At 45.3% G+C, this 22,402-nt stretch overlaps 1 protein-coding gene across 7 annotated transcripts; it reads left to right on the top strand.

Annotated features, from left to right (window-relative positions):
- The first annotated feature begins 353 nt into the window (after positions 1 to 353).
- synj1 (synaptojanin 1) lies at positions 354 to 22,048 on the top strand. Of its 7 annotated transcripts, XM_079283836.1 has the most exons (31): positions 354 to 395; positions 1,321 to 1,477; positions 1,597 to 1,683; positions 2,144 to 2,411; positions 2,595 to 2,820; positions 3,642 to 3,725; positions 4,038 to 4,115; positions 5,620 to 5,681; positions 7,184 to 7,280; positions 7,552 to 7,727; positions 7,809 to 7,890; positions 7,985 to 8,137; positions 9,376 to 9,541; positions 10,410 to 10,601; positions 11,145 to 11,229; positions 11,467 to 11,607; positions 11,705 to 11,897; positions 11,995 to 12,153; positions 12,281 to 12,437; positions 12,620 to 12,746; positions 12,901 to 13,113; positions 13,196 to 13,274; positions 13,386 to 13,551; positions 13,645 to 13,824; positions 14,306 to 14,428; positions 16,076 to 16,117; positions 16,858 to 16,910; positions 16,999 to 17,188; positions 17,296 to 17,597; positions 17,870 to 17,893; positions 18,480 to 18,593. In XM_079283836.1, exons 2-30 carry the CDS (start codon positions 1,354 to 1,356, stop codon positions 17,888 to 17,890), a joined length of 4,026 nt encoding a protein of 1,341 aa, XP_079139962.1. In that variant the 5' UTR covers positions 354 to 395; positions 1,321 to 1,353; the 3' UTR covers positions 17,891 to 17,893; positions 18,480 to 18,593. The 7 variants fall into 7 exon arrangements, with proteins under 7 accessions (XP_079139962.1, XP_079139958.1, XP_079139957.1 ...); XM_079283832.1 differs by lacking the exon at positions 17,870 to 17,893 and having other exon boundaries at positions 9,385 to 9,541; positions 18,480 to 22,048; XM_079283831.1 differs by lacking the exon at positions 17,870 to 17,893 and having other exon boundaries at positions 18,480 to 22,048.
- The last annotated feature ends 354 nt before the right edge of the window (positions 22,049 to 22,402 follow it).

The following is a 22,402-nucleotide window of genomic DNA, read 5'->3' as shown; positions in this document are numbered from 1 at the left end:
GACGTCCCGCCCTTCATCGTATACGATTGGACAGCAGTCTTTCAAGGCTGTGTTGATTGGATCGGTGGAGCTTTCAATCATGAGCAAAATCGGGCGAGAACATTTGTGATTTTCTGTAACCAGAGTCTTCATTGCAAATTAACGTGTGTTGGAAATATTCCCCCCAAGGAAGGTTCACTTGATATAGCTTGAACATTTTAATATTATATATGTATGTATACATATTTACTATTAATATTTTACTTCCGTTGTCCTTGTACAAAAGCGCACGGTACCATTTCAGGTATTACGGTAAAGTGATGGAGGCGTGCCTAGTGTCGGAATGTACCATTTTGCCAACACACCGGGAAGAATTCTGTTGTGACAGCGGAATATCAACCCGGCGGGGGCAGACGGTAAGTCGAAATCCTCACCCCTTCCTCTATGCATTTTAAATTAAATGTACAATAGTGCGATAGAGGTGACATTCAAACGTATGCACACGCCTAACCGTTATATGATTAACAGTCAACGTATTAGTAAATGTGAGATTATCATCCCGGATGTGCAGGTTGTACCACCATCAAAACATCGTCAGATAGCGAATCATAGCTACTACCCCTGTGATTAATTTAGCTAACGGTATCAGCTAGCATTAGATAGGCGCAGGACAGTTTTATCAGTTTATCACTGACGTTTTGTTAGTTGGTTTCTCTCGTCACTAAATCTAGCTGTGAAGTTACGTGTGCAGGGAAACGTCAGCGTTAGCTTCGGCTGCTGCACAGCATTATAGAGTCGTGACTGCCCGTGTCAGGATGGATGATGTTTCAGTCCCCCGGCCTATACGTTATCGTACACAGTATCCGTGCTGCTCATAATCTCCGGGCCACCAGCGAAATTGTGTTTAAAAGATTAGTTTGCCATATGTTTTGGGCCCTTAGCTATGTCCGGGAACTGATTTCCCAATGAAAGCTTTCAGTATTCCGTAATTTGTAATGTTGCCTAATAATACGATACATTTTCATAATGTGCAGGATGTACATTAATGTACATTAAAATGTAAAAGATTTCAACCCCAAAATTGTATTTCTCACAGTATTTCGATTTAGTTTTTGAAAGCTCTTAATTGTTGGTCCAGTTCCAACGTTAGCTGCACAAACACTACAAAACAAGGGAGATAGATAGATATGTATTATGGTATGGTCATATCACAGGTAACATCTTCATCAACAATCAATACACCGTCATGCATTCTACCAGCCATTGAATTACAGATGTTGCATTTCATTGCGAGTGTCTCTTATCTGATATGCTCATTCATTCTTTTGTTTCGGTTCCCAGGTAATAACGTAGTTTTTTCATCTTGGATCAACAATGGCCTTCAGCAAGGGATATCGCATTTACCACAAGCTGGACCCCCCTCCCTACAGTGTCATAGTGGAGACCAGGAGCCGGGAAGAATGCCTCATGTTTGAATCCGGGGCTGTTGCCGTCCTGTGTAAGCCATCCTGTTTGATTGCACTGTAATGACAGATGCTTTAGATGTGATTTTGTACTGTGATTAAGTCACAGGCTCTACCAACTTCCCCCCCCCCTAAATTGCTGTTTGTCTTCCAGCGGCGGCAGAGAAGGAGGCCATTAAAAACTCATATGCCAAGATTCTCGATGCCTATGGCATCTTGGGCGTCCTCCGCTTAAACCTGGGTAAGCTACTGCCGCATCTTCTCCGTTCATTGCTCCGCGTTGCAGACATTTCCTGGATACAGGCCAGATTCTGACCCCAGTGTGGCTGCGAAGGCCTCTTTGTTCGTTGGTCTGTCGCTTCTTACTTCTAAGCTGCTTTATCCTACCCTCCATCAGACCTTGAAGGCTCTTGTTATCACAACAAGGGGGGAAAAGCTGTGTAAAATATTGAAGCTCAGTCTTAAAGATGGCTGAGATTTGACTGGCTGGTTATTTTCCTTTTTAAAGAAGTTTAATTAACGGTTTCCTGTCCAGTCTCTTCGGCCAAATGTTTTATTGTATCTTTTCTCAAAGCAGTGCTTCATATCTGTTAACATACTGCTTGCGTTTATCCCTTTTCTTTACAATTCATCATATACATTGTTTTCATTCTCATGTCCCTTTCTTTTTTTTATTTGGCAAACTCCACTTACTTCTGCAGGTGACTCCATGCTCCACAGTCTGGTGGTTGTGACCGGATGCAGCTCTGTGGGGAAGGTGCAGGATTCTGAGGTTTTCAGGGTTACACAGACAGACTTCATATCCCTGAAGAATGATCAAGCAGATGAGGACCGGATCGCTGAAGTGCGAAAGGTGTTGAACTCGGGACACTTCTACTTTGCCTGGTCTGCCACTGGTGTCAGCATGGACTTGAGTCTCAATGCACATCGCAGGATCCTAGAGGACACTACAGATAACCGCTTCTTTTGGTAAAAGCATGAAACGATTACTGTTCTAAAGAGAGTAGTAGGCATGTGTTTGGCTTTAACAATCTCTGAAATAGTGGATGTGAACTAAATACAGTCTTTCCGGTTTAAATAGTTTCTGCTGAATCCACTGCTCATACTGAATTTGTTTTGTGTGTTTATTGTCGTGTCTTGATTCCTCAATAGGAACCAATCTCTGCACCTGCACCTGAACCACTACGGAGTAAACTGTGACGACTGGCTGTTGAGGCTGATGTGTGGCGGTGTGGAGGTCAGGACCATCTATGCGGGCCACAAACAGGCCAAGGCCTGCATCTTCTCCCGCCTCAGCTCGGAGCGGGCCGGCACGCGATTCAACGTCCGCGGAGCAAACGACGACGGACAGGTGGCCAACTTTGTGGAGACCGAACAGGTGACGGGTTCTGACAGTTTCGTTGAATCAGTTTCTATATGCTCTGTGTGCATGGTCACATGGCCTTGGTTCATACAGTCTGTTTAAACACTGGTTATCTATTGACTGGTGAGGAGAAAACCTGGTACGGCCTTAGCGGTGAGACGATTATTGCTCGAGCATTTCGTGCCGTCACTGTCGAATGACATTGTTCAACGAAATGAATTATAGATTCATAGGTAACATTAAACCCTTACAGGGAAACCAGCAGCATGGTGCTCGTGATGATGACATATCAGCACAAGTCTGACGCCTTTTACTTTTGCCATATTTCAACTTCTTTATCTAGTTAACATCAGTCCAATCAGTATTTTGTTTTTCCTGTATATTTGAATATGCAAGCTTACTTGCCGGCTCGTCATTGTGGCAAATGACTTTTTTTTTTATAGTTCCTGTTTCAGCAAACAAACACAAAGCTGTACGTTGGACAGAATAACTGGAACTACTACAGTTCAAATACAGTGTAATGCAGTACAACTACACCAATATTTACTGTCTCAAAAACTACCATAGACGTCATTCAACGTCTCTGTAGAAGTCTAAATAGAAATTAAACATGAGAAGCTTCATAGGTGTGGTGGTAACTGCAGGGTTTTGTGTTGGATTATATTGTATTGTCAAGCGTTCTAGTTAGTTAACAGTTTATAAAGGATATACTATGTTTTATTTTTGTTCTTTCAATCCTCCTGTAACGGTGCTGTAGGTTTTGAAAAATGTCTTTTTTACAAATTGTCTTTTATCACATTGCTAATGAGCTGAACCAAACCTCTTGTTTTGAACAGGTTATTTTCCTGGACGACAAAGTTTCCTCCTTCATACAGATCCGTGGGTCCATTCCTCTGTTCTGGGAACAGCCAGGAATCCAGGTAATGGAAACTAGATCTATCCTATAAAGCCAGCATCGAATCGTGACGGTGAGGTTTTACTTTTAGCCACATTATCTGAAAATCATAAAGCTTCCGTTGCAGATACGGCTCAATCAGTCCCAGTTGATTGTACAGTGTAAGTGTAAACACTGAACTCTGATGAGGCCTATGTGGACCTCCTGCAGAACAATACAAAACACTTTAATAAAAATACACTGTATTTGGCTATATGTGGGGAATGAAACGTCTCCTTGTAATTACACTGGGTATCTTCATCCTAGTTTTAACACATTGTATCCATGCTGTGTTCAGAAAAAGTCCATTAAGGGTGTTTGGTTGCACCTGAATGAGAATCGGCACCCTAATAGGATGGATGAGAACCCCCACCTGGTACAACCTTTTTGTTTTGGGGTGTTTTTTTTGTCTCTTTCGGGTGCTGGCGCTTTCATACTGCAGATAGGGCTTTCTCTGTGCAATGCCAAAGACTCAACAACATCGCTGGGATTCTCCGGCCCTTGTCCTGACATTGCACAGACTAGTGGATCAGGTCAGACGTGGGAGAGGTTAACGACAGATGTAGTGGTTGGTAAAGGGCATTCTTCTGTTTTCCTCAGCTCCCAGACTTCTTTGTTCAGGTGAGAGCCTGGTCTGAAAACATCCCCTAACCACTTCCCTTTCACTTAAGCTGCTGTTATTCCTCAGGAAACTGTAGCGAATTTTCCCATATTGTCAATTAACACCTATCTACGGTTTGGTCAAAACACAGGGATGTGGGCTCGGGTTGTTTTCAGACAGAACTGTAGTCTACCTACTTTTAATAGCACTGTTTTAGCTCTTATTCCCCTTGTGGCTTTGTAGGCTTACGCTCTCCTTTCCTTCCTCTGAGATTCATTCCCTGGGCAGGATAGGTAGTATCAGTTTGATCCAGAAGCAGAGTTATTGATCTCGGTACAGTTAGTTTACATTAGAACTAGTGGTTAACTAGCCTACTATGAAGCATGTTAATCAGTAAAGTGGCAGGGTTTCCCCCTCTTAGTCTATTAGAGTCCTGCTTGATGACAACATCTTAGTGTATCATTATTTTATGGTTGTTTTGGGGAAAGAAGCGTCAGTGGAATATGATCGCATGTGGCGTCACAATAATATTCACAAATATGCTGTAGAGTTGGACTAAGATAGGAAGAGGTTTTGTTCTAACCTGTAACCCGAGTGCTTTTCAGATGCCATCTCAGGAAGTTATTAAATATGCATAGACATGCACAACAGTAGACAGAGTGAAGCAAGGAGGGACAAAATGGCAGCAGCATGGAGCAAAGATATTTAGCATCGCATGCCAAAACCAAGCCGGGAACCCAAACCGGGCACATGCAGAAATGTGGGCAGATAACGTCAATGCAGTGGTAATACTCTTTGACTGGTTTAGACCCAGAATGCACGTCTGATGCTTGTGACCTGACTCGTGTGACCAGTAGGAGAAAGAGGAGGCAGAGACTGAATGCTGCAGGAGGGATGATGACGTTCGATCAGAGACGGGAAGAGAAGATATTTTAGAAAGCAAAAGAAGATGAATAAAAGCTGGGAACGTTTTAGGCAGTGAGGGGTAGGGAAAAGAGGTGAATGAAGGTGACGGGCAACAAGTTCTCTCTGCTGCTCAGTGTCTTTGTATGAACAAATCTTTTGCTGACCCTGCGTTTCTGTGGTCCTATGCCTTGTTGTCCATCTTCTTCTTTTTTTTTCCCACCATGAAGGTCTCGTTTCCACTGTTATCCAAAATTGCTTACCCAACTTTACCACCAGGTTTCTGGTCATCTGCAGGATTTGATGTGAAGTGAAGAAGAACACCGTGACTTGTGTCTTTTTTCTTTTGTCTCCTCTGGCTGTCTCTGACCTGCAGGTCGGCTCTCATCGTGTCAAACTCTCAAGGGGATTCGAGGCAAATGCACCAGCATTCGAAAGGTAAATGTTCTGCGCACTGTGTCTGTGTACATGCATGTTAATAATGTGTAGCAGTCTCCAGCTGCTTTATCTGGCCTTCAACAGATTACCATCACCATCGCTCTGAGGAGCAGAGGAGACACATTAATACTTTGTCTCCTGCAGCCACCGCCCGAGGTGCCACAGAGAAAAGCTCTCCGGACTCTGAGAGGAGAACTTGTGAATTGAAGTGTGTCCTCAGAGGCCGGTTTATTGAAGGGAACCGAAAGGACTCATTAGTAGTCCTTGATCAACCCCTGTTTTATTTTGATATAGTTTAGATCCAGAGACTATTCTCTCATTTTATCCCAGTGACTGTATCCTTTGAAAATCAGCTCTGAATGTTGGGGAGAGAAAAAGCGTTGGGTTGGCTCTTTGGTTACTCATCTTGTCTTAACTGGCAGTGAATTGTAGACACCAGGTGGCCAGTGACAAATAGCCTCCTAAATTGGAATCATCCCCATTTTTTTATCTAAAACCGATCACCCAAACAAACAAACCCAACATTTCTCTAGTTTCTTTACAGACAGTGGGTCAGTGTTTGCAAATACCACAACACCGCCAGGCTCACCAAGCTGTCAGTCTGATAACAAAACAATGGAAGTCTGTAAAGATTTCCCCCAAAATCATCATTGTAACTTTACCACATAGGTGATGCTGGAACTCTGTGAAGTCCACCATCTTTCAGTTCTCGACATCGAGGATTGACTGAGCTGAGCCCAGATGTCAACATAATCCCCCCCCCCCCCCCTTGCTTTTCAGTATCCTGAACATGTCGAGGCAAGCGCGTCAGATGGTACACCAGTTATATTATGAAACAAATTAGTCATTTCTTCACACCAAGTATTTGGCAATGCTTCTCGTCTTTCTCAGTATCTCTCCGGACTTGTGACTCATCCATCCGTTGTTCTATCTCGTCAGTTTCTGCAGTGACAAGATTTCTGTGTTGAAATTCCTGAGATAGTACAAAGCTAACAAGAACATCTTTTTACGAACACAAACAGTAGCCTCGGTCTGCTATCCTCTACATCTATTTCTGCAATGTGTTGAAGCAGTTTGTTCAGAGGCCCTCCCTTTGTCCCTCCGGTCTTTAAAACATCTTCTGCAATGAACACATCCCCACCGAAGTGCATCTTTGGATGAATCCCCTTCATATACGTAGTTGTAGTTCCTATTTTAGCGAGCAAATGTCACAGCTGAAGAAAGATGCATTGAAATACAAATCAGCAACAAGACTTTTGACCATAATATTTCCCCGCTGACTCCAAAAATGAATCTAAATCAACATTTCTTGCCATTGTTGATATGTACATCGGGGCTGCAGCATTCAGTGTGTGTAATTCTGAAGCTCAAGCATTGGTACCAAGCATGGAGACTTTAATGCGTTACGATAAATGTTAGAATGTATGCACTATTAGCCTGTGACGTCATTTGAGACCTTTATCGATGCTTATTATGACGTGATTTGTACATTTGTTGTCCAGACACTTTGCTACACTGCGGAGGTTGTATGGTAAACAGGTGATCATCAACCTGCTTGGCAGTAAGGAAGGGGAACACATGCTCAGCAAAGCTTTTCAGGTGAGAGCAGCCGTTCTCCGTCCCTTCACACTGACATGTACTCTCGGACATTTATCTGATACTTCTGACAAAGAACAACTGGCAGCAAATAGTGTGTATCAAAACAGATTAGTATCCCAATTACTGTACCTTGAGGCTACATTTCATTGATTAATATTAAAAGCACTTCCTGGTTGTCTTCTCCAGAAATGTTGTGTCCTCAGGTGTGGGCAACATTTCAGCATTCAGTTAAAGTTTCTGTAAGTCTTCTTCCTCTCTCGGCCACTCTCAGAGTCACCTGAAGGCATCAGAGCATGCTTCAGCAGTGAAGATGGTGAACTTTGACTACCATCAAAATGTGAAGGGGGGAAAAGCGGACAAACTCCACAGTGTGCTCAAACCCTACCTCAACAAGTTCATAGAAGAGTGCGGGTTCTTCTACTACTCTGCAGAGACGGGCATCGTGAGGTGAGGAATTAACATGGAGTGAGTAGTAGTCAATGCAATGTTTGTTATTGATCCTTAATGTTAGAACACGTGTCTTGTTAGGACTCAGGGTGGGACCCTTAGGACCAACTGCCTGGACTGTTTGGATAGAACCAACAGTGTACAGGCCTTCTTTGCCCTTGAGGTAATAGTCATAGTATGCTCTTCTATTGTTATGAGATAGTCAAAGTCCATTGTTTTGTTTTCCATAGTCTAAACGCCCCCCCGTTCCTCACCAGATGCTGCCCAAGCAGCTGGAGGAAATGAGTTTGACAGAGAAACCCCAGCTGGTGGCCAGATTCCAGGAGGTCTTTAGGACCATGTGGTCTGCCAACGGAGACTCCGTCAGTAAGATCTACGCGGGCACTGGTGCCCTGGATGGCAAGGCCAAGGTACACGAAAGAGACGCACCAAATACACACACAAATACAAGTTCACAGTTTCCTCATTAAGAGACAGCAGGTGAGCATAGCTGCACTTGATGTAGGATTTGAATGGTTTTGTCAGATTTGATTCATTCCAGCGCTTTATGGTTTAGCTCAGCCTGTTTTGAACAGCGTCCACCACATTGTTGATCCTGGCTGGGGACATGAAGAAGTGAATGACAGCATTTGATAAAAGCAAATTGAGCAAACCGTAGCATTGAATCGGTTATATTTTGAGTTATTTGGTTTATATTTGTCTTCTCATGAAGCAAAATGGACTTAAAGACTGAATTACTGTTTGGTCCTAAAAGTTGTAAAGGGTGGATATTTAATTAGCAACTCTGGAATAGACAATCTTGATAAACACTTACACGTGACAAAGACTATTCCAACTGAAAAGAAAAATAAAGCTTTAGCTCAGGCTAGATTTCCAAGAATATCAAAGTTTTGCCTCGTTAAATTAATATCTAGAAATGGCACAGCACTGGGGATCTAAAGTGTTTCCTTTCGACTGTGATCTTAAACCATAGATATCACTTAAAACAATGCCTGGTTGTGCATGCAGTGACAGAGTGGATCTCCTCTGTGTGTAGAACTGTGTGCTTCAGTTTCTAAACTCTTGTGTGATATCTCTTTCTGCTGTCCTCTGGACCTCTCTACCTCTGTGGTAAGTGAACAAGGCAGTCGATGTCGTTTTTGAGCTGTGGGTCTATTTCTGGAGCGTTGTTAGTTTCAGTGTCTGTGGGTTAAATGATGAGGATGGGACAGTTGGGACCTCTTTTATTTAAAAAAACAACCATGAAAACTTGATTTTATTCCTCTTGAGGTATACATGTGATGCATACTGTCTTGACCTGGCAACTCTGGAACTCTCCATGGAGCTCTCTACTGATCCACAGAAATGAGCTAAAAAAAATAAAACGTCTTTTCACTGCAGTATCATCTTCTATTGTCGCCTACATTATCTGGTTACATCTGCTGTCTTGATTGGATGAACTTGGAGGAATCAATAATAATGATCACCATGTGGCATGTTGCACATCAATCAGTGAAGTTTTGATTCTTCCCGGTTCGTCAAAAATTACTTGGATCTGTCTCGTGTGTTCCTCCTTTTCTTCTCTGGTGGAAAGTACAACTTTATTTTTTTCCACACAAATTGAGAGGATATCTAATCTTTTTTTTTTTTTTTTTTTGGCTGTTTGTAGGTGGGAAAGCTAAAAGATGGCGCTCGCTCTGTGACCAGGACCATCCAGAACAACTTCTTTGACAGTTCTAAGCAGGAGGCGATAGACATCCTGAGGCTGGGCTCCACACTCAACAGCGATTTGGCCGACAAGGCTCGGGCCTTGCTCACCACTTCCAGTCTTTATGGTAATTATTTACAACATATGATACTTTATTGAGTCAACAGATCACATCTTCCCTCAAATGTACAAATGAATAGTGTTACAAATGCAAGTTTTTGCTCCATATTGCAAGCATCTATATTTTGTCATTTTAAGAAAATCTTCTCTTCTGCTCCCAAGTGGAGGAGTTGTTTCCATATTTTGGACGAGTTTGGACCTGTTTCTGTTGTAGCCCTGTTAGACAGAAGCTTCTATGCACGATAGAAGGGTTGTTCCGCGAGCGTAATCTCCAAGTGTCAGCTCTCTGTCCCCGTTAGATTAATGCTGACCGACTGCTCTGCCAGAATTATCTGTTAACCCGCCCTTCTCTCCCCTCTCCCCCCCCCCCCTGCTCACAATCTTAGTCACTGAGCCCATCTTACAATCAGGTATAGTAACTGCCAGACTGCCCGCAGTGGACGGATCTCTTCATCCCGTCACATAGTTGTCCTGTCATTTGTGTTTGCTGCTCATTATTGTTCATTCATTTATGACCCAACTTTGGTGGTGGTTCAACTCTCTGTCGCACATCATCAGGCCTTTGCAATAGTGATTCAAAGAATGCAGCATTTTGCAATGAAATTTAACATTACCTTGAGTGGAAATTTAAAGACAGAAATGACCAATTACCAAAGTTGATGATTTGATTGTCATCTGTACTTCAACTGGTTTGTGTCCTTTATCCCATGACTCATGTTTTAGGACATTGTTTCAGTCTTCCTCTGTTGTATTTGGATGTTCTCCCATTGGTTTTGATTAGATTTTAGTTTTGTTTCCCCTGTATGCCTTCCTTTCCTGCAGACACACGCACTCAACCATTTTACTCTCTAATCCTCCTTTCCTCCCCTTTACAGCCTCCCCGAGAGTATTGCTGGGAATGTGTCAGAACTACCATAAATACACACGGCCCAAGCAGATCCGAGTGTGCACCGGCACCTGGAACGTCAACGGGGGTAAACAGTTCCGCAGCATTGCTTTCCGCAACCAGACGCTCAACGACTGGCTGTTGGATGCTCCAAAGAAGGCGGGGCATCCTGAGTTCCAGGGTACGTCGGCGTTTATTCCTCTGCACTCACTGGTGGTAAATGTCATGTCTTTTTTTTTTATGGCTGCTGGTCTTTTTTTTTTTATTTGCTGAAAGGAATAGTTTGACATTTTGGGAAGTATAGTTATTCACTTTCTTACTGAAAATTTGAAAAGAACGATACCATGTTTGTACAATTATATAAAGCTGTAGACAGCAGCCGGTTAGCTTAGCTTAGCACAAAATAACTAGCCTGGCTCTGTCAGAAGGAAACAATATTCGGCTACCAGCATGTTAGATCTCTGGTTTAAAGGAGGGTTATGGGCCAGACTATTTCTTGGCACGGTGCAGTAACTTTCTCTGCTGGTTGCTGAACACTAAAGGCAAGACTTCAGGAAGTCACTGAATTATATCTGTGTCTCAGGGTTGTTTACTTCATGAGGTCCAGGGAGCTATATGATCAACAACAGTTGACATTGTTCAAACTGAGCATTTGCTAGGTGGATATATAATAATCATTTGTATCAGACGTGTGTTGAACATTGTGTATTCTTTCTCTTTTCAGACAGCAAAGCAAACCCCATAGATATCTTCGCCATCGGTTTTGAGGAAATGGTCGAACTAAATGCTGGCAATATTGTCAGTGCGAGGTATGTGTGCAAGATTCTGTTTTTTGTTTTGTTTTTACCAATGGGCCACAGAAGAAGTGTCTATCTGTGCTCTATACATCTTTCTCTTCAGCTCGCTAGTTCCACTTTAAAAAATAAATATTAAGAAATATTTAACTGTTAATTACATTATGTGATCAACTTTTTTTTATTCTTTGTGCGGTGTTTTTTTTCTCTCCTTTTTCTGCATTATGACACATATTTCTGTTTTTGTCTCAGCACCACAAACCAGAAACTATGGGCAGCTGAGCTACAAAAAAACATATCGCGGGACCACAAGTATGTGCTGCTGGCTTCAGAGCAGCTGGTGGGGGTGTGTCTGTTCGTCTTCATCCGCCCACAGCACGCACCCTTCATCAGGTAGGAACTGTGCGCATCGCCACGAGAGACGCGTCGCGTCATACCGCACCGTTATTGTAGCAAATGTAACTTTCTGCATTCGATACGTTTCTCTCAGGGATGTTGCTGTCGATACTGTCAAAACCGGGATGGGCGGGGCTACAGGCAACAAAGGAGGTGTGGCCATCCGCCTGCTCTTCCATACCACCAGCATCTGCTTCGTCTGCTCCCACTTTGCTGCTGGCCAGTCACAGGTCAAGGAGAGGAATGACGACTACAGTGAGATCACACGCAGACTCACCTTCCCCATGGTAAAAAACAAAACAAAAAACATGAGATCAGCAAGTGATTCCTCAAACACGTTTCTGCCTTACTTAAGGGTAACCGCATTCGTCTTGTCCTTGCCAGGGTCGTCTGCTGTACTCGCATGACTACGTCTTCTGGTGTGGAGACTTTAACTATCGGATCAGCCTGCCCAACGAGGAAGTGAAAGAGCTAATCAAACAGCAAAACTGGGAAGCCTTGACAGCTGGGGACCAGTTGCTGGACCAGAAGAATGCTGGTTTGGTAAGACCTGCAGCACACGTGCATGTTTACAGCACCGATAACTTTCACGTCCTCTCAACAGGAAATGGCGTACCGCAGCATCGAGCCTTTTTTATCGCGCGTACTAATGCAGAAACGTCTTCAACAGGTGTTCCGAGGTTTTATCGAGGGGAAGTTGGATTTTGCGCCCACCTATAAGTATGACCTCTTCTCAGAAGATTATGACACCAGTGAGAAGTGCCGCACACCAGCCTGGACGGACCGCATACTCTGGAAGAGGAGGAAGTGGAACTTTGATAAAGCAGGTAAGGTGCAGAGCCTCTGCAGATAAATCAAACCAACACAGACAAAGTTAAAACAATGTAAAATGTGTTTTACACCTAAGCCCCTTCTCCACTGGACAAAAACCCCACTGACATCTGGCTTTTGTCTTAATTGGGAAAGGTTACAAAGGGGTATTTTATATGCATCTGTGCATGTTTTGCAGCTGAGGAGATGAATTTAGTTGGAGCAGCTTCTACATCCGGGGAGAATGACGACGATCCAGATAACCCCTGGAGCGCAGGCACTCTGAAGTACTATGGCAGGGCTGAGCTTAAGACCTCCGACCACAGGTAAATGACAAGATGGATCTGTTCGAGTTTCACCACAACAGTGTAATCTGCTGCATTTCCTTCTCAAAGTGAAATACAACAATGTAAACGAAAATTTATTTTATGTCTCTTTAATCAAACATCGCCTTCCTCAACGTCTCGCGTCTTTCTTTAGGCCCGTGGTGTCGATAATAGACGTGGACATCCTGGAGGTGGACCCGGACGCGCGGCACCAGGTCTACAAAGAAGTCATCGCCCTGCAGGGGCCTCCGGACGGCACCATCCTGGTGTCCCTCTGCTCCTCCGGGCCCGACGACGACTTTGACGATGCTCTCATAGACGAGCTGCTGGACAAGTTTGCTCAATTCGGAGAGGTCATCCTCATCAGGTGAGCTTGAAAGCCCGACACAGACGGACACGTATTGCCTTCAGACGGTGGGACTGCACTGACAAAGTCCTTGTTTGTGCAGGTTTGTTGAGGAGAAGATGTGGGTGACTTTCCTGGAAGGTTACTCTGCTCTTGCTGCGCTTTCTCTCAGCGCTTCCACTGTAAGTCATCGCTGGTTGTGTTCATTACTTCTAAGCCACACACATGCTCCATAAGTCAACTGTGTGCCTGGTAACTAGTCTGTTGTCTGTGGCTCTTGGTTTACATCGTAGGTCCTCGGCAAACTGATTGACATCCGTCTGAAGAGTTCGGGCTGGATCAAGAGTCTGGAGGATGAGATGAGTGTGGAGAGAATCTGTGGGAGCATCCCCACCTCGGCCAGCTCCACCCTGCTTGCCGAGGACACGGACATGGGCGACGATGATTATGATATGGAAGGTGAGGGATGACAGCCAATTAATCCCAATCCTCTTCTTCAGGAATCTCAGTTTATTTATAGAATGTTTATGAATTCCTGCCTTTAATAACCAGGTGATGTGGACGAGGAGGTGGAGGAGATCCTTCCCCAGCACCTTCAGCCTGGAGCAGGCACCGGCCCTCTGTCCTCCCCTTTCCCCTCCCCCCACAGTAGTCCCTGTCACTCCCCCACCCAGGGGGAGCCTGTCACCCCCGGCAGGTCTGCTCGAGGTCAACCCTCCCGCCCATCACAAGGTATGTACTGTGTGTATATGTGTATCTGTATCATGTGCATCTTGACACACACACACCTGGTATCAGGTTGCTAAAAGTACCGTCCATGAATCAGCGCAGGCTCCGGTCCCCAGTCTATGAACGATAACTCTGTTCTGTTTGTGATGCCCTGAAGGCGAGTTAAGCCCATCATCACTGAGGAGAGACATTCCAGGTAAAATGTAGTGCGTGATGATGTAATCTACATTTCGTGTTAGAGGGCGTGTAGTGTGTCTTCTAGTAAACGACTTGTTTCCTTCTGAAACGTGCTTCATGGTGTGATATTCAAATGTGTGCGGTGTTAGCTTCCTCTTTTCTTTGTCAACACTGAATCACCGCTGTGGAACAAATTGTAGGATGAGTTGTTTGTCTATTTGACTTTCAGAAAACTAGGGCTCATGGCTTGATATATATTCCTCGGTTAAAGCACAATCTTTAGATTTGTCTTTTGTTTTCCTTCTAGGGCCTCCTGTGGACTTCCAGCCTGGTGCCCCCACATCTGCAGAGCCCAAACGCCCGCCCCCCCCTCGTCCCCACGCCCCCCCAGCCCGCCCAGCACCTCCTCAACGCCCGCCACCACCTTCAGGTAAAGCATCACACTTGAGCCTTGTCTACAGCTAATTAAAGCTCAACTTTTTTGACATTTTAGTCACCGTAGCAGAGCTTCAGTCAGAGCAACCAAATACAATCCCACATTGGAAGTGTGAATATTTCATTTTTCAGCATGGTACAGTACGAGATACTCAATCCAGGTGTCAACATTGTCACCTTTGTCCCACTTCTTGGCCTCGTTCCTGAAGGAGGCATGAGCCCTCTGCCAGTTAGAAAGGGCTCTGCAGGTAAAGTGATGAGCATTGAACTGTGTGTCCATATGCTTACAGGGCTGAAGCATTTAAAGTAGTGGCTGCTATGTTCCATCTGATGCTACACACAGAGAGGCACAATGCATCAGTGTCTCATCAGGAGGCTGTCGGCAGTTCCAATGCTCATTTCAGTTCAGCATAGTTAGTTTGCGGATGATTGTGTGACGCAGAATCAAAGTGTATTTATTCACTGAAGCATCAACGCGACACCAACCCTCAAACACTGGGCTGTCCTCGTGTTTAGCTTCAGCTTTTCAACTCGTTGAAACACGACATGTTGCCACAAACATCCATCTAAATCCATTCCAGATTAAAATGTGAAGTGGAAATAGGCCACGGGGTTGCTGAATCATGTTTTAATTAAGACAACAACTCCTGGATTAAGGTCTTATTCGAGTGCTGATTGACCATTTGGGTCAAGTTCAAAATGCCGTGCTGCTTGTGCATCATCACAATCCTTCACCTGAATATGTGATTTTGGTGACTGTAAATTATTTGACAGTTTGTGAGTACTGTAAAAGTGTGGTTATTAATTCGATTAGACATTGTCCGAGGTTTATTCTTCGTGGGAGTAGCTGCTAAGTCATGGATGTATTGTTTTCATATTGAAATACTCTTTTCCCTTCTTTGACTTGAAGACTGTGGCAAATGGCCCAACCCACTGTTTGGTAGGAGAGGCAGTGAAGGTAACTGTCCAGGCGGTGTGTCTTTACATATTAGTGGTCTTACGCCCAGTCATCAATGCTCCTTTTAGACATTGATGACTCACCTTTTAGCAATTCTTCATCATTAGAGACCATCTTAAGTCTTTTGTATGTGTGCAGGAGAGATGTGTTTGGTAGGTAGCCTGTTGTTTGGCTAATTTAAGTGCAAGATAAGCAGCAAATGAAAAAAGCATGTTCCTATGTTTTTTAATCTAAGTAATATGAAGGCTATGCATCATACTAATTTCTTTTAACTTTAATTCCATTATAATCAGGAGTCATGCAGGAGTCTGACTGAAATGTCTGCACATATTAGGGAACTGGATACCTCACGTGTGCATCATTACGTCCGAAAACAAATAATGATTTGGTGACCGCGGTCTTTCCGTAACTGAGGAGATATCGTGAGTTAAAGGAAAATCCCTTTTGGTCTTAAAGTCAGCTCGGCTTCAGTAATCCTCTGATTAGTGGGGAATTCCTTCTGAGGCAGGTAAGATATTCAGACTCGCAGCATCTCAGACTTCCCTGCTCTGCTGCATTACTATTCCTAGTGCTTATTGTAAAGGGTTGTCATTGGGAACGCTTGCTTCCTTCGACCGGTATTCCAAGTTGTGTATAACACTAATGCGGTTTGGTTTCCTTTTTGTGCTGCAAAAAAAAAAAAAGGATCAAAAAGCCCCGCTCTCCCTCGGCCAGAAGCAGCTACAGGTGAGTGCCACGAAGCATGACGTTGCATTTGTCCCGTGAACGCTCGTCTTTGTGGGTAGTTTTCTTGTACTTGCTGGGGGTGATACGAGGATTATCCCCTTTGTGTCGACTGTAAATTCTGTGTTATGTATTTGTACAATGACACAAAATAAGCCTGTCCCAGGGTGGAGGGAAGGGTTCGGTTGCTTAGCCAATTTGTGACTTGGCCTGTCTTCACGTGACCATTTGTATGGTGTGTGTGTGTGTGTGTGTGTGTGGATAGCTGAGTTCCTGTGTCACATTGAGGATGTGCGTGATTAGCTGGGTTGACTTGCGTTTGGTGACTGTACAGTGAAGTATTAAACAGAAGCAGACCTCTAAGTCTCGTGGGAACACGAGAATAGTGAAAGAAAAGGTGTGTGAGCTGTGCGATAAGCAGTTGGCTCACAGAACCAGGCCTGCTTCTCCTCCGGACATCCTGCAGCTCAGGAATGACTGAGTCATCAACATTAATAAAGTCAGCCACAGGGAGTTTGTTGCGTCATAGGTTAGGGTGTGTTTGCAGTGCACTCGTGTGTAACTTGGTTTTGTACGAAGACTACTAAAAGTTACCGTCATTGTTTCTATTAAACCTCACACCTCCCTAAACGCTCCTCCCACTGTTCCTTACATCTCTCCCTAGGCAGCACAGCCCACATGATGAATACAGAACAGTACGATATTTGCTGATATAAACGGTTTGTCTTTCTTAACCCTTCCAGCTCGAGGCCAGGTAGCAGTGGGAGCTCCTGGACCTGGAGGTGCTCCGAGACCCGTGAGTTTACAAACTCAAAACATTCATGAAGTTTGTCTTTTACTCATTTTTACCAAATGTGTTAATTTCCCTTCCCTTTGTCCCCTAGAATATCCCTCCTCGAGCAGGGGTAATCAGTATGCCCCCTCAGACTCGCCCACCAGCTCTCTCTCACCCTGGAGCACCCAGACCCATCCCAGAGGTGCATCCTGGGGCCCCTCGGCCCATTACAGACACCCACCCTGGAGCCCCACGCCCTGTGGCCAGTGGCCAGGTCAAGCCGACTGACCTGCCTCTGGGTAAGGAAATGTGTTTCTACAGATGGCGCTATACTAGATTATCAACACGAGGATGTTATTAATGTGATACGATTTAAGCCTGAACTTGTCCCCGTTTCCTCGCCCAGGTCCCCCTCCCTCGGCTCCTCCTCCCGCCGAGCCCCCTGCAGCCAGACCCCAGGTTCCATCACCCATGCAGCCGCCCATGCAGCCCCAACCAGCTGCCCCGACAGTTCAGTCCCAACTCCAAGCACCCATGCAGCCCACACTCTCAGCTCCGCTCCAGCCACAGCAAGCTCCTAAAGCAGGGCCCCCCCCTGCTGTTGGCTCTCCACAAGGTCTAGCCTCTCCTAAGCCGCCGCCACGTTCACGCTCCTCTCACACTCTGCCACCCGACGCCGCCAAGTCTGAGACGGCCCCAGCTGCGCAGGTTCGTGCCAACTTCCTTTTTAATTCGTCTTAAATACGATTTTCTGCAACTGAACAAACGCTGTTATAATTATCTATTGAACACACTGATTTAAATAATGTGGTACAGGTTCTCAGATTCTTCTCATTCGACAAGATATTGTATGCTAAATTATGACACGTGTTGGAGGCGAAGACTGCAACAATAGCTTCTTTCTGCTCCTTTGAGCTTCGTTTGTCTGTGTCGTTCTTCCTGCTTTTGTCTCTCTGATACATTTGTCTCTCTCTCACAAGCTGGAGAAGCCCTCAGGGTGACAGGTACTTTATATTAAACCACCTCTTTGTCTCATCCTCCATAGCACAACAGTCCTCTGCTCTGACGTTATTACTTCTCATACGTTGCACCCAGTAACCTCTCTCTCTCTCTCTCTCTCTCTCTCTCTCTCTCTCTCTCTCTCTCTCTCTCTCTCTCTCTCTCTCTCTCTCGACCAATTTTTCCTTCCCTTCTACGTCTTCTCAAAGAAGATATTTTAACCAAAGCATTCCTTGTCTTCTGTTTTGTCGGTCAACATATCAAACAATGTGATGCCATTTCCCCCCCCCCCCCTACTCACAAGTCCTTTCATATCTGCTATCTGTGGTTCAGGTGACTGAGCACATATGCAATGACATCCTCATTTAATTTTATATTTTGTTTAATTTGTATTATTTAATTAATTTGTGTAAGAGTTGGTGATTGTATGTGATACATGGATCAGTAATATGTAACTGTTTGTTTTCAATGGATATCTTGAAATTTTGATCTGAGCTAAAGAAAGAAGTTAGCAACAAATCAGCTCCATGGTTCATATTTCCACACAGCGTTTGTTGTGACAGCTGACTGGATGTCTCTGTTCCTCCTCAGACCAATGGACTGAATGGAATCCAAAGAGAAGCACAATGGAAGCCCGACCCCTTCGACACACTTGCATCTGATCTCCTCTCCTCGTCCTCGTCCTCCTCCTGGCACACCACCCAGTCTCTGACCCGAGGCTCCTCCCTGCGTGCTCCCCCCTCCGTTCCCACGTCCTCGTCTTCGTCCGCCAGCACCCTCCCTTCATCCTTCTCCCTCCAGCCCTCCGCTCTGTCGGACCCGCAGGCGCTCGACTCGTCGTCGTCCTCCTCGCTTTCCACCCCGTCGCCGTTCGCCTCCTCCCTGCTGCCGCCACCTCCGGTCCCGTCCCGAAGCCGCTCGCAGGAGACGCTGCGCGGGGCCTCCCCTGGCCCCCTCCTGACTGACCCGCTTCCAGCCCGACCGAGCAGCACCAATCCCTTCACAGGCCCGCTGCCGCAACAACAGCACCACCGCTCGCTCACGCCGGACTTCAGCGTCCATCGTCCCGCCCCGACGCCAAACATTCAGAGGACCATGTCTGCTTTTACTCCACCACTCATCCCCACCCCCGCTGCGACAGCGGCCCCTACTGCTGCACCCGCCTTCCCGCTCCAGAGGGCCGCGTCCCTCTTCGGTCCGTCGTCCACTTTTCCTTCTGCACCGCCTCCTCTGCTCCCCCTCGCCCCGTCTCCTGTCCCCTCCTTGCCCCTGGCGCCAGCCTCCTCCATTCCGCCTGTCCTCGCACCTCGTCGCCAGCCGCCTCCCCCGGGAGGGAAACCGACCCAGCCTTGGGTCACTTTTGATGATGATTTGGATTTTCAACCTCCGACCAAAACGCCACAGGCCCCAGTCTTCCCGTCCAGTTCCCTAGTGTCCCAAACTCAGCCCTCGAGCTCTCTGTTTGACTCCGAGCCCGACTGGTTATCCTCGGCTCCGTCGGTACTCCCAACTCTCCGTCCTCCCTGTCCCGAATCCGAGCCCGACTGGTTATCCTCGGCTCCGTCGGTACTCCCAACTCTCCGTCCTCCCTGTCCCGAATCCGAGCCCGACTGGTTATCCTCGGCTCCGTCGGTACTCCCAACTCTCCGTCCTCCCTGTCCCGAATCCGAGCCCGACTGGTTATCCTCGGCTCCGTCGGTACTCCCAACTCTCCGTCCTCCCTGTCCCGAATCCGAGCCCGACTGGTTATCCTCGGCTCCGTCGGTACTCCCAACTCTCCGTCCTCCCTGTCCCAAGTAGAACCGTAAACAGTCACCCGAAGCCCCCCCCCCCCCGAGGGACCCAGCGATATGTGTGTGAATGTACAAAAGAGACGATATTTAAATAAGTATAGACCAATCCCCGTCTGAGTCCCAGGAAACGATTTACGTCTCGAGCAGCACGGGCCCTAAAAGTGTGTTCCAAACTCGACCACAGTTTATTTTAATATGAATTGTTCTGTTTCTTTTTAATCGTGGCAGCAAACATGTGCCTGTGTCTACGGTATAGTGTTATGTATAAAGTACATCAATACGCACAACTCGTGTTTACCGTGTGCAATATCGAGAGGCTTGTGTGTGGCCGTGCAGCTTCAGCGTTAGCTATGCTGCGGCTCATATCCACCCTTCTGACTAATCTGTACATCGGAGCGGGATTCTCAGAGTAGCGGGTAATCGTCTACCTTCTCAGTGTACTTGGAGTAGAAGGTTATGCACTGCAGGGTTTTTTTTTTTCTCCATTTGCTCCCAACCATGGTTGTTTTGTTCTGTTATTTAGTGTCTGAGGGGTGCAGAGCTTGCTTTTAGCATGAATGTACTATGTTGCACTGGGTTTCGTCATCGCCTCCTTGCTGACACCACGTGGTGAACCAGAACGCCACGAGTCCGCGTCATCGTCGGTCCAACTGTTCACTGCTGCAACACCGATGTCATTTTGTTCTCGCTCTATTCAGTCGTCGCTCTTTGTCAACGGGCTGTTGCGCTTAGCTGAGTGTTTTGTAGCGCTATATCAAAGCCTATACATCGTGATTATGTATATATATGTATGTTTTCAACATGGATAGGACTCAATGTGTGTGTGTGTGTGTGTGATGGCTGCATCAGGGATTTGCACAATGTAACTGATGCACCGACGGGCTGCTCTTGGTTGTGTTCTTGCTGAGTGACAGAAATGAGAGCCTGCGGATTGAAGAGACGACCCGAAGCATTGAACCACACTAGTGTCTGATCAGATCAGTGGCGCGTGTATACTGCTGTTAAGTATGACGAAGGTGTGCCATGCATAATAATAATAATAATAATAAGAGGGCACTTTTATTTCAATTTTATTCAACTTTTGTTTTTGCAAAAGCCATGTTTTTTTTTTTATTTCTACAAACAATTACTCTAAATAATCTATTGTTGATAACTGTGAGAAGTGATGTGTTGTGTTTGAGGTGCATATCGTCTGCTGTCGTGTTTGACCATGTTTGTGTTTGGATGTGTGTGAGTGTGTGTGTACATAGTTAAGAGTGGCATATCAGAGCTTTTCCCCGAGGAAGTCTTCTCATTTAAGTGCACACCATGTATTCGCTTACAGGTTTTGAACCAACAGCCACTGTATTCTTTCAAAAAAATGGTTGTAACTGTATTTCCAATCTCCAGCTTGCCCCGGGGCTGTGGAGTGACCTCACTGTATGCAAACATCTAAATCAATAAAAGACAAAGGACTTTTACCACAAAGCACCCACCACCTGTGTGTGACAATTCCCACCATAGCAACACTAACGGACTGTACAGACTAAACTACACTGTAACCAACGCATCACCACACTTTCCTTTCCAGTGGACCGTGTGCTGTGTTCTTCCCAGGCGCGCAGCGTGGCCCACATTCCAGACAGTAGTGTGATTTTGAGTGTCGGGTGCCAAACTCTTCTCGGCAGTTTGCAGGTCCAACTGCCATCGAGCCCATGGCCGCTTTCCCTCCAGTCGAGCGTAGTTGTTACGGAGCCTCGCTGATTATTTGTGACCATTCATGAGGCGTGTTTGTTATGTTGTCAGAGGTGATGTGTCAGTATTTTTTATTTTCCTGTACGATGTTATTTCACTCTTTGGCTGCTGTTGAGATGTCAATGTTGACAATGGAGGATAAAACATCAGACCCAGAAATAGTACGAGCTAACTAATGCTTCTGCCCTTTGTTTAAACACAATAGGAATTATATTTGTTCACTGCACTGAAAGCATCGGCTATCTATGTAAGCAAGTGTATCAGGTTGCCTTTGCTTAAATGTCATCTCTGAGGCATTCATTGTGTTTCCCACGTGTGTGCAGTAGGTCATGTATCTGCATTAACGGTAGGTAACTAGCCAGCGCTTTGTGTCCCGTCATGTTCAAGATGAGATTTTATAGGAAACATATTGCTCCTTTTTTCGTGAGGTTGGTGTCCCCTTTTTATGGTTATAATCCATAGTAAATAAAGAGGCTGTTGTTGTTGAACATATTCTTGTATGTATTAAAGACAAAACATGAAAACTGCAATTCACGTTAATATCCAATGTTCCATATTTTAAGTGCGAAGCTGGTTGCACATTTCTGTATGAAGCAGTTTGTGTTGTATGTATGCAAAAATAAATGTAAGTTGACCCTGAATGGTGATGTTTGTCTTCTCTGACTGCAGGCTGGGACCTTATTGCACATAAACAATTAAACAACATATAGCTCTATTCAAAACTCAGTTGTGTGAGGCAGGAGTTGCTCAGTGACCGATGGCCTCTGATGAGAGGATGTAAACATTAACATTGGTCCTGCAAGTTTCAGGGCTGATTTAAAACAGCAGATAGAGTGTTGAGCCATTTTCAACCTATGAAATTCTTAAAATTTGGTAAGAAACAACATGACCAAGGTTCAATTGATTAATCTGCTCTGCTGGAATGACTTTGAGCAAGCCACATGGGATTTTCTTCCTTCTAAATTACACCTTACATACGCCCTGATG

The sequence above is a fragment of the Melanostigma gelatinosum genome, assembly GCF_949748355.1.
Source record: "Melanostigma gelatinosum genome assembly, chromosome: 14".
NCBI classification, from domain to species: Eukaryota; Metazoa; Chordata; class Actinopteri; order Perciformes; family Zoarcidae; genus Melanostigma; species Melanostigma gelatinosum.
The sequence above is the reverse complement of the archived record's forward strand: the minus strand, read 5'-3'. Positions and strand labels throughout refer to the sequence as shown.

What these genes read in the sequence shown, in the direction of transcription:
- synj1 (XM_079283831.1), top strand. Translation starts at nt 1,354, where the DNA reads ATGGCCTTCAGCAAGGGATATCGCATTTACCACAAGCTGGACCCCCCT. An exon ending in ACAGATAACCGCTTCTTTTG is followed by an intron (nt 2,412 to 2,594) that starts GTAAAAGCATGA and finishes ATTCCTCAATAG; the next exon opens with GAACCAATCTCTGCACCTGC. An exon ending in CTGGAGGTGCTCCGAGACCC is followed by an intron (nt 16,911 to 16,998) that starts GTGAGTTTACAA and finishes TTTGTCCCCTAG; the next exon opens with AATATCCCTCCTCGAGCAGG.